The sequence below is a fragment of the Rosa chinensis genome, chromosome 5 (genome assembly GCF_002994745.2).
Source record: "Rosa chinensis cultivar Old Blush chromosome 5, RchiOBHm-V2, whole genome shotgun sequence".
Taxonomy (NCBI): domain Eukaryota; kingdom Viridiplantae; phylum Streptophyta; class Magnoliopsida; order Rosales; family Rosaceae; genus Rosa; species Rosa chinensis.
In genome coordinates, this window is record NC_037092.1 from 79,920,070 (window position 1) to 79,931,536 (window position 11,467).

The following is an 11,467-nucleotide window of genomic DNA, read 5'->3' on the forward strand; positions in this document are numbered from 1 at the left end:
TTGTGTGTCTTCTCAAAAAACATTATTTGTGTGTAAAGGGGTAATTACGTAGTTTCCAAATCCACGGTGAGTATTACAGCCCGACTTTCTCCAGACTTGTGTATGACCTCAAACCCTATATATAGCAATACTTCTCTCCCTAAAATATTCTCAGAAGAGGAGGAAGAGGTAGATAGACGACCTAGAGATTAGTGCACCACAACAGTACACTGTCGACCGCTGCCACAAGTCTGAAACAGACGGTCAAAGAAACCCCACCCCATCACCTCATGATGCATGAGCTGGATCGATCATTCTATTATTAACCATCTCTCTCTCTGTTTTTTTTTTTTTTTTTTTTTTTTTTTAAGAATTAACCATCCCTTTCGAAATTTCTCTTTCTCTCTGAATATTTGAGCCTCCTCTTGGTGTTATTATCCATGACGAATGACTGGAAATACAGCATTCAATTTATTCTGGGTTGGTGGAGGGGTCATAACTCTCAAAAAGCTCCTGAAACTCACCTGCGGAAAAAGAAAGAGAGAAGAGATGAAAGCCCTCTTTTATTTTTTATTTGTTTACTCTGTTGCTTCCTTCAAGTAAGACCACTACTCTGCCAGATTTGTGTTATAGCTAGAGGTGAGATCAGAGATATAGATCTTCAATCGCTTTCCCTTTCCCTTTCCCTGATTCGCATGGAAGACAATGACACTCCAGCTTGTTTAATACAAAACCCTTCTTGAATTTTTTTTTTTTTTTTTGCAGGACTCTTTAACTTTATGCTTATTTTTTCCTAATTAATTTTTAATTTCTCTTTTTTATTACTTATTTCTGGGTTTGTCAGTGCGGCCTGATTTTGGTTGAATTCGCACGGATTTAATTACTTTGTTTCCTGAAGTTGCAAGGAGCTAGGTTTCGGTTTCTTCCCTGGAGGTTTTAATTTTAGTAAGTCTCAAAGTATGTTTGGTTCTTTTTTAGCAAAGATCTCTCTATTAACATCTCTAATTGTTTACTTAGGGTTAGGGTTCATGCAAGAAGTTATTTACTCTGATAGCATGATTTTAATCTATGTAAACTTTTCAATTGGAACAGAGGTTTATAGACAGAAATCAAGCCGTGGACAGCCGGAATCGACACCGTTTTCTGGTAATTTTAAGATTTCTTTACCTTTCTAATCATATGACAAAATTATAAGAATTACTACTCCCAAGGATTATATATAGTGTAATAGAGATAGATTTCAGTAACAACTGGAAACGGAGTACTATTCTTGAACAAGAAATTTGAATGTTACTGATCTCTAGATGTATAAATTCCAACCAACGAAGCAGTAATTCATAAAGACTATGGGAGATTGAGATTCTCTAATCACATTCTATACTTAATCTCCTTTTCTATATTTCCAATCAGATTAAGGAAACCTTAGTAATTTCTGGTCTGCATGGTTGCATCACAAGGAAAAGTTAATGGCGGGATGTAAAATCATCCTGTAAATTAATTGTTATCCTGTTATAAAAAAGCTAGTTATTGGCAAGAAGAAATAGTGGCCGGGATTGAAATTGCATCATGTAAATTGTTATTTTGTTGTCAATTAGCCAGCTATTTGAAGAAGGAGATAAATCAAGTCTTCTTGCTTGTTATGATGCAGAAGGATATAGATGTACCACATGTATATTTGTTTCCATATTTCCTTTTGAATTATATGTTGGTTTCATGAAGCTAGCGGTATAGATTGTTGGAATAATTTAGGACATGTATAGTTCTTACTTCTTAAAGATAGTGCAAGAGAGCTTTCTTCAGTCCACTCATGGAAGGGCAAAGGGTTTGGATTAGCTGCCGACTCATTCACTCAAACACGGTAGAGAAAACGGAAGGAATTTCTGCCGCGAATGTGTGAATGATTCGGGAGATAAATTTCATCCTTTTCTTTTCTGTGCTTGGACTGAAGGGAGCTCCCTTTACTGTCTTCTAATTGATTTTGTCACATAGGTGTTCTCATCCATGTTTTTCACAATAATAAGGTACACTCAAGTCTGCAGAAAATAAATCCAAAAATGATTGGGGCTCATTTCTCTATCCAAGGGGTACTTCACCATCCAGTGCTAGTCACTCATACTTCACTTTTCAGTACTATTCTCCCATACCATACCCTCTTCATCTCTATATTATCGGTTCTTACACAGTATAGAGTGAAGGATATACATATGTACATATATATATGGTTAGTTTAGTGACAGCCAGAGATTTAAAGACACGTTTGCCTGAGAATCGAAAGCAAACTTTTGCGAGTGAAGTGAAGTCACACTGCAAACTTAAAAGAGCTGAACTCCATTGATGCTTTACAGGTTAAACATGGAGGCTTGGTTGGTTGGGTGTCTACTTGTCTGTATTCTTTTGGAAGCGCATATTATAATGCAGCAGTATACTAATTTGAGGTAGCTAGGCATTGGTAATTTGGTTCTCTTATGTTATAGATAATAGATATAGAGCCCGTGCGTTTTGGCATGACTGTCTCTGTGGGGCTAAACGGCAGTCTCTCAGAGAACCCAGAAGCAGGAAAGCAGAGGTTGGAACTTGTAGCTATCAGCTCACACCTATGCTTCATTGGCCTTAGTGTCGTCAGCCCTATTGGTATGAATATAAAAAACCTATATCACATAGATAAAAGTAAACTTTTTTTTGGCATGCATCAGTAAAAAGAATATGCATAAGTTACCTTACTCTTTTTTCACTTTTCCCTTGTCGATTAACCTCATTTTTCAATTTCCTATTTTCTTTTAGATGAGTAAATTATTTGCAGTTTTTTGCGGACTTGTGATCTTGAATATGAATGCTTTCGATTAGAGAAGAACCCTAGGCAGGCTGTGGGATGAGAACCCTTCAACAAAAAAAATGTGATTCTTGCAAATTTGTTTTGGCATTATTTTTGCAAATTTGTGTGAAAATAACAAATTTCTCCTATTGAAGCCAATTTTGTAATGGATGCTATTGCGAAGTCACAGCTCGGATACCGCTATCACTTGGTCTAAGAAGCTGCCGCTTTCTGCCCTCTCCGCTTTTAATTTCAATAAATTTAGTTTTTAGTTCTGATTGTATTATGAATTTTAAATTATAATTTTCTTTTCCTCACAAAAAAAAAAAAAGAAAGAAATTTCTCCAAGTGGGTTGATTTTCTACTTTTCTTCTGTAGTGAAACCCTTCATCTGAAGTTCTGGAACCCTATTAAAATTAAAATGGTTTAAAGCTTCAAAAGGTGTGATGTGAATATGCATGTATATGATCTGAAGTGTATTTAAATATGCAGTTCATTGGGTGTCGATAATGGAAGTACAAATGTAAGTGGCTTTTTAATTATATTTTTCGAGTAATGGGCATCTCTTACTTATGGTCTTTGATTTGTACGTTATTTTATAGTTAGGTTAATATTCTTTCCATAAGGGGGGGCTTGTTTTGGTTCCTAGGTAGCTCAGTTCATGTTGCCATGTTTCTGTTCCCTTATTTTATTACTATATGCATGAAGAGAACTCCCAGACGACAAATAACACCTGCTTATCAAAGATAAAGTCACCAAATGTTTCTTGTATTACATAGATCTCGATCCTAAAACTTTGTACTTGGTAGTGGGAGAGTGTTGGATTAATGGAATTTGATGCCTCCCTTTTTCCACGAGAGATCTGTTGACAAAGCACTTGATATCTACTAAATGATGTTAATATTTACTTGAAAAACACTTTCTGAAGCAATTACATGGTTAATTTAACATCTCCCAATGAAAACCTTAGCTCTCTCTATTGGTTAGCAATGAGTCTGCCCACACTAACCAATGGGCTGCATTTCACCACTAGCGATGAGGTCTTCTCGACGAGCCACGGTTATCAAGCAGCCCTCTCAATGGAAGGTTTTCTAGGTCGAGCCAGTTGGTCTGTTTCTTCTCTGGGTCTGCCATATCGGCTCTACTCTAGCTGTCGTAGGTGGATCGGAGTTTGTTGGTGCCTTGGCGGCATTAGAGGATGCCATCGGCGGTGTTATGTTGTCCCCAATTCCGACTGTGAGACCCAGAGTAAGTAGGGGTTTCACTCTGTTCTTTACATTTCAACCGTCAGCGCCGATTAAGTTTTAGTCATTAGATTTCATTATCAAGTCTGTATGTTACCGGACAACTAACAAATTTTCAGTTTGCTTACTTTGATCTGCGGCAGTGTTTTTCCAACGCCAAGGTTATGTTACTCTTTAAGTAACACACTCATGTTGAGAGTATGAATCCCACATAGGAAATTGGGGACATAATGTTTATAAGGGTTTGAGGCACTCCATCAATTGCCAATTGATTTTGGATGTGAAATTACTTTATCATGGTATTAGAGCGGGTTACCCACGTGTGCATGTTTCACGGCTACACTGACTCCAACCCAAAGTTGTCCACGTGTATGGCTTGAAAATTCGACATACATGTGGAGGCGTGTTGAGAATATGAATCCCAAATACAAAATTGGGAACCTTGCATTATGAGTTTATACCCACTCTATCAATTGCCAATTAATTTTGGATATGAACCCTAAATATCGTTTTAGTCTAAATTTTGATATCGCTAAAAATGCCAAACCACATCGAGCGTGAAGAGAAAATGTTTCCAGCCAATGTCATATCTAGATTAGTGGCGTTGATATCGGTTAATCATAGATCTATTTACGTAATTTAAAAGTAATCTCCATGATTCCCTACTTTTCTGCTTCACTGCTCGTGTTGTTTAATCACAAATGGGGTACTTCTTCATTGTCATTGGAAGTACGAGTCATCGAAGTAAGGAGCCAGCCATCTGCAGGCTTAACCGGCTTTCACTGGGACCAAGTGCCTTTTGTCTACTTTTTCAAGTGCCCTAGTTGAGATTTTTTCTTTTGCACTTTTCGAAACCTCTTGAGGGTGAACTATATAGACTATAGAGATGAATCTTCTGAGGTACGTGTTGCATCATGACAATGAATATTACATTTACCGAGTTCATTTACAGGATGATGTCACGGTGCATTTTCAAGTTTAACCTGTTTATACGGCACTTCCCAATTCCCATGAACATTACAAAGCTATATATAATGAGAGCTCGAGAGAGAATCCACCGTCTCTCCAGATCTTCTCTGCACCATCTCAGACTGCCTCCCCCTGCTGGTTTGAGGGTCGGTCCCAACTGCCGAGGTTTTATGTCTTCTTATTATTTCATTTTATTAATGATCCGTCTCTTAATATGTTATTTGCGACTTAAGTTTAGTATAAAATATTTAAAATTTCAAGCATAACTTTAATACACAGAGTTTGAATCTCAAATCTTTTTCGTAGTTTAGTTGTGTTAGGTTTTCATTTATAGGAATTGCGGATATTAAGTCGTAGCTTAGCCCAATTTTTATCCAATAGTTGTCACTAAAATCTTTATTGTGTGGTGTTTACAATTTTTTTTTTTTTTTGAAATAAAGTATAATAGAGAGCCGAAAGGTAATTCATTCACTAGATGCAGTGTCAAAAAACCTTTTTTTTTTTTTGGTCAAATAAACAACTCATATACAACAACTAGTTTACTGTAAGTCAAACTCAAGACTTCCCACTTATAAAAAGAAGACTTATGTCACTAAATCAACTGATCAAGTAGTGTTTGCATTTTTACTTCTTAATTTCAGTGAAATTCCATTTAAGGGGAGTATAAATAGACATTCTACAATATAACATACAATTTCTCTCAAATGGGAAATGGGAAAAATTACTGATAAGCACAAGCAAGTACCATATGTGACATACAGTATCATATGATTTGTTCCGATATGTAATTGTTCAATGACTCCCTCTCACTTTTACTCTGGGTAGAAAAAACTAACTGTTAACATGAAATGAAAGACACCCTTTTATTCTTTACAAATACTACCTCTAAGCTCAACTCACTGCCAGAGCTTGCTACTTTCTTAGTTGGCAAATGAAGAACTCTCAGTCACAGGCTCACAGCTGAAGAGCCAAGTTAGGCTGCTGATTGTCCACCAAGAGCAAGGGCAGCAAAGATTGATCAATAGGCTCCTTTTGGTACCATTGAGTACTACTACTACTAGAAGCTCTTTCATTGGCAGAACATATTGCACTGTACCAGTCAGGCATTACTCCCTCATCCACAGGCTGCTGTTGTTCACTCCTCCCCAGATATTGGTGGTCTTTCCTCGAAAATGTACTGGTCCTCGAAAATGTACTATTCCACCATTGGTGATTGACCTCATCAATCTGTTGCTCTGTCCACATACATGTACTGTTCCCCAATTGAAAAGAACCTTCACCAAGTCGTTGTTCTCTGCTCATAAAGGTACTGTTCCCCTGTCTGAAAGTACCCTCATTAAGCAATTGTTCTTTGCTCATAAATGTACTATTCCCCATTTGAACATTACCACGATCAAGCTGTGGTTCTTTGTTCATAAATGAATTCTTCCCCAGTAGAAAAGTACCCTGATCAAACTGTTGTGCTGTCCTCAAGAAAGTACTATTCCCAAATTGGAAATTAGCTTCATCAAGTTGGTCTTTCCTCATAAATGTGCTATTTCCCACTTGGAAGTTGCCATTCTCAGGCTGTTTCTCTTTACTCAAACATGTACTATTCCCCAAGTGAAAGTTCTCCACATCCAGCTGTTGCTCTTTCCTCATAAATGTACCATTCCCCAACAGAAAGTTACCCCCATTGAGCTGTTGTTCTTTCCTCAAAAATGTATTGTTTTCCAGAGGAAAGTTACTGTCGGCAAGATGATGTTCTTTCCTCAGAAATGTATTGCTCCCCCATTGAGCACCACCCTCACCAAACAGTTGTTCATTTCTCATTGATGTACTGTTCCCCGATTGACAATTAACCTCTCCAAGCTGTTGTTCATCTCTCATAAATGCATTACTCCCCAAAGAATAATTAACGTCATCAAGATGTTGTTCGTTTTTCAGAAGTGTACTACTCTTGTCCCATGGGTTACAGCCGTCACCAAGCATTTCTAGAAAGCTACAATTTTCTTGCAGATCTTGTTCTGCACTGCGTTGGCTCCATTGAAGCTGCTGACCTGTCTGTGCAGATTTAGCTGCATTGTTGTTGTTCAGGTGTGAGCCAAAATCATTCCAGGAGGTTGATGCCTCACTCAAACTTGATAACATTGCAGATGAAGAGCGCAACGAAGATGATGATGGCTTCAAATAGGTACTTCTTCCGGCCATGATCTCTAGTAAACTTGACTGGTTGGATGATCCAGTACTAGACAACTGAGCTGGCTGAAGCTGCTGGTTTTCCTGGTGACTAGTATTGGCCAACCTATTCACAGCCCAAGAGAGTATGCCACTGTTTGAAGTCCCAGTACTTCTAGGCAACTGATGAGCTTGCTGAAACTGCTGCTGGTTTTGTAGGGGGTTAGGCTTGCCCAACATGTCCACAGCCCTGAACTTCATGCCACTGCTTGAAGTCCCAGGACTACTGAAATCTCTAACAACACGGATATGTGACTCCAACCGAACATTGCTGTTTACATTTTGAGAATGGGCCCTGGCTTCTGTATCACCAGTCCCTACGAGCTCCATGTTTTGATTTAGATCAACAACCATTTTTCCCTTGTCACGATAGTTCTGAACCATGCCTAACTGGGATGTGCTAGGAGGGCTCATGTTTCTCCTGTTAGCACTGTCATTGATATGTATACCACCGTTGCTGGCTCTTGCATATCCTTGTGCAGAAGCATCACAGTGAAAATATGAAGCACTTGAATCACTGTTGGGCAAGTAATATGGGGAACCACGATGTATTTGACCATTGTTACCATCGAGAAGGTGACCAGGTACCTCTGGTACTGGCAAAGCTAGGACTGGTGCAGGAGTCATGTAGTTTTGGCTCTGTATTGGATAGTTGGCTTGAGGCTGGCAATTCGGAGGTTGGCTGAAAGCTTGTGCCAACTTACTTTCACTTGAATCACTGTTGGGCACGTAATATGGGGAACTACAATGTATGTGACTATTGTTAGCATCGAGAAGGCGACCAGGTACCTCTGGTGCTGGCAAAGCTAGGACTGGAGCAGGAGCCATGTAGTTCTGGGTTTGTATTGGATGAGTGGCTTGAGGCTGGCAATTCGGAGGTTGGCTGAAAGCTTGTACCAACTTACTTTCTGCTAGCATTTGAGCTGTTGGCCCCAAATTTTTAGCAAACTGCATCAAACTTTCTTTATATCCAGAATCACCATTATCAACCTACAAAAGAGATAGGTTGGATATGGGTAAGCAATGTTAATATTTGTGTGGTTAGTAGGGTGGTAATAAAGAAGTTGAAAGAAACAAAGATGGAACAAAGTGCATGTCAAATGAAACTCTTGTTTCGAGAGAACATTTTGGGTTGTCAAAATACAACCAGGGAAAATGGGATCCATTGTCTCCCAGGAAAGATTGAATCATTATGCAAGTAGGGGTATACTATGATATGCAAAGTTTGATCAACCTTGTTTTTGTGCCATGTCAGTACCATAAGTCACTTACATGAAGAAGTATCTTTGCAGAATCATGGACAACTGATAATAGTGATTTATCCTCATCCGAAAGCCTATAAGTTTCACGCCTCTCTGATTCCATTAAGTTCGAGTTTCTACCATTTCTCATTCCTGTGAAAAGCAAAAGAGAAAGCAACCAAATCAGATTCCTTTTCATTACATGAATGTTTGAAGATGAAAATTCAACCAAATATCCCTCTACTCTAGTTATCTTCTAATCAACAGTCAATAAGCCATTGCAATAAGTTCAATAATAACATCTGTTGCAAGTAATAAGCATTCCTCAAAGACATGATGAGTCGAGGGTAATGGCAAAACCATATCACTTCTATCCTTTAAACATCATAATTTACAGTCCAACATATGAAAGATTTCTGAAGAAAAGTGTTTCTATATCTGTACTTACTGGAAGAGTTTGCATTAGATGAGCCTGCTTGACTTTTCCTTCTAATATATGGACCACGCGAGGAACTCGGTCGGCCAACTGGTCTAGGAACGCTTCTATGTGAACCTCTGCCTTGATTTTGCGGCTTCCTACCGGGGCCTCTTTTTGTCAGTAAGAATTGTAACTGAAACTGTTCTGGATCAGCTCTTAGAGATTGGAAAAGCTGCTGCGCTAGCTCTTGTATAGCTCGAGCCTGAAAGCATTAATGTATTAGCATTGACAAATAAAACTAAGATCAACTTGGTAGTTTATGTCTACGAAGAATGTGCAATTCAACCAAGTAAGAAGTAGCTGACCTCTTGGTAAAAAACGGTGGTCGATGAATTGAAGTGCATTGCATTGGCGGATATTAGAAGCACATCATGCTGTTAAATTCAAAAGGAATGAAAAACTAGGTAAATTGTTCATACATTGTTCAAGGAAAGCAAGTAAAAGAGTGTTTGGGAGTGAACCTCAAACTGTTGTAAGTTTGTATATTTTCCTTCCTGAAGTTTTGTCCTTATGGTTCCAAAATCCATTGGCTCTTTAATAATCCTGTAATAGGTCCAAACCTTCAAAAGCAAGTAATAGATCAGTGTTTTGAATAAGGAACAAAACATCTGAAAATGAGATTTTAGAAATCTAGTGTAACTAACCTCTTGAGGGTCAACAGGCTTTGTGAATAAATTGCATGTGTCCCTCCTATATTAAGCAGAGTGATCAAGATAAGAAACCATGTTTCATGTAAAAAGATCCGAGTTCTCAAATGGTGTTCTACTAAGCATTGTATATGCACCTTTGCAGTATATCAAGGATAAACTCAAGTATCCGAGTTTCAGGCTCCTCCTGTATATATGACAGATATGCTGCTTCATCTGATAAATATAAACAATAACTCAGTTAACACATTCAGAAATCTTACTGACGAGTGTGTTACCAGTTACAACCACTAGAATTTAATTCAAATCTATGCTAAGTAACAAGCTCACCCTCGTAGATCGAATAATCTTCATCTTTTGGGTCTTCACTATCCTGCATATAATAGAAAATGATAAACAGAAGACCATTCATGAGAAACTAGAGTTTCAATGAAGAGTAAGGAAGGGACAGAAGGACCTGTGGAGATGATAGGCCAACATCTTCAAGTCTTTTTCGCTTGCGGCCCCTTCTGCCTGTAGAAGTTCCTCTTCTAACATGAGTCTGATCCTCGCTAACATTGTCACTTTCTAAGGTGCATGCTTTTTTCCTCTTTTCCTCCTCTAATGCTGAAATTCGGGCACTCTTTCTTCGTTTTACCTCACCTCCACTTTCCATTTTCACCCCTGTATTATATATATTTTGGCTGCAAGGCATCAGCTTTGGTAATAAGTTTTTCTATATTACTGTATTAGACATTAACTATAGCAGAAGTGTAAAACAAGAAGAAAGAACATGAAAAAAACCACCTGACCTGATTCCTGAAGTAAATTTAAAAAAAAAACCAAACTCCTGTGTCTTTCTAAACGTCTAAATGAGCTGAATCAAAGTAAGACATGAGCAAAAAAATAAATTAGCAAATCTGCAAATGCATGTACAATTTTCACTCGTAACGGATGAAATTGCAGCTCATTACTAGTACATCTTACTAACTTGACCAGTTTTACTACCAAATGAAGCTGGTATCAAAGCTGACCATATTTCTATTTCTTCATAATACAATAATGAGCACAACCTCCTTTTCTGGATTAAATACTTCTCATGGACTAAACCAAATCTCCTTTTATTTTTTGTAAAACAGAAAAGTTTTCATTTTTGATAAAAACACTGTACCACTGCCCCTTTTTTGTTCTCTCAGTTCTTTACTCAAGATTCCATTTGCTCTTTGAGGATCCAGAGCTAACATTGCAAAGAGAAGGTTGCGAATTTGAGACTGAAGAGCAAACATGTGTTACAAATCATAGTAAGAATATAGTTTTAGGAAACAGATTCGGTGAATAAAGAAGGCAATAAATTGGATTAGAGAAAAGAGTGAAAACCACAGAAGAAAGCTTTCTGGTAAGCAGATAAATGCAGCACTGCACATTGAAGTAAAAGGAAAGCAAGATAAATTACCAAATGAACACTTTCTTCTCAACAAGAAGGAAATATGGCAGATCACCACCCCAGAACTCTTTCCAAATCAGAAAAATTTTCACATCTCCAATTCAAGCATCACAATCAAGTTTATAATGCCCTTCAAGGTACCCTCTAAGAGTAAAGTTATCTGCTTTTCTGCAAATGAATTCATGGCAAACACTCGTCGTCGAGGCGTTACATGCAACAATCAATTTGACAACTGTACGACGATTAATTTCTCCATGGAAAAAGTGCTTGTAACTTCCCAAATCGTGCGATTTGAACGCAACATTAGCACGATTATAATACATTTCGCATTGTCGTTATCGATACGACCAAAATAATGGTAAGCAACCTGAGTTTTATTCAACTACCAAAATAAAGAACCATTCACCCAATGCTAGACAGAAAATGAGCACATATCAGCAGAAAATGTATACATAGA

At 37.9% G+C, this 11,467-nt stretch overlaps 1 protein-coding gene and 1 long non-coding RNA gene across 5 annotated transcripts; one reads left to right on the forward strand and one right to left on the reverse strand.

The window, feature by feature from the left end:
* The first annotated feature begins 165 nt into the window (after nt 1–165).
* Nucleotides 166–3,543, forward strand: LOC112167825. The gene is made up of 3 exons (XR_002923956.2): nt 166–924; nt 1,072–2,610; nt 2,761–3,543. It is a non-coding gene; the product is annotated as an uncharacterized LOC112167825 (long non-coding RNA).
* A 2,096-nt stretch (nt 3,544–5,639) lies between these two features.
* Nucleotides 5,640–11,323, reverse strand: LOC112167688. 4 transcript variants are annotated; one of them, XM_024304732.2, is made up of 10 exons: nt 11,020–11,323; nt 10,045–10,250; nt 9,918–9,960; nt 9,725–9,803; nt 9,585–9,630; nt 9,402–9,500; nt 9,246–9,314; nt 8,911–9,142; nt 8,494–8,615; nt 5,640–8,211 (listed from the first exon to the last, which is right to left on the reverse strand). In XM_024304732.2, exons 2-10 carry the CDS (start codon nt 10,240–10,242, stop codon nt 5,959–5,961), a joined length of 3,141 nt encoding a protein of 1,046 aa, XP_024160500.1. In that variant the 5' UTR covers nt 10,243–10,250; nt 11,020–11,323; the 3' UTR covers nt 5,640–5,958. The 4 variants fall into 4 exon arrangements, with proteins under 4 accessions (XP_024160500.1, XP_024160499.1, XP_040362143.1 ...); XM_024304731.2 differs by having other exon boundaries at nt 10,045–10,270; XM_040506209.1 differs by lacking the exon at nt 11,020–11,323 and adding an exon at nt 10,379–10,509 and having other exon boundaries at nt 10,045–10,270.
* Nucleotides 11,324–11,467: the final 144 nt, after the last annotated feature.

Bases quoted from the DNA above. Each gene is read 5' to 3' on its own strand.
- LOC112167688 (XM_024304730.2), bottom strand. From the start codon at position 10,281: ATGCCTTGCAGCCAAAATATATATAATACAGGGGTGAAAATGGAAAGT. The intron at 9,143-9,245 runs GTCAGCTACTTC...TAATGCTTTCAG, and splicing joins CCACCGTTTTTTACCAAGAG to GCTCGAGCTATACAAGAGCT. The intron at 8,616-8,910 runs GTAAGTACAGAT...TGCTTTTCACAG, and splicing joins ATCTAATGCAAACTCTTCCA to GAATGAGAAATGGTAGAAAC.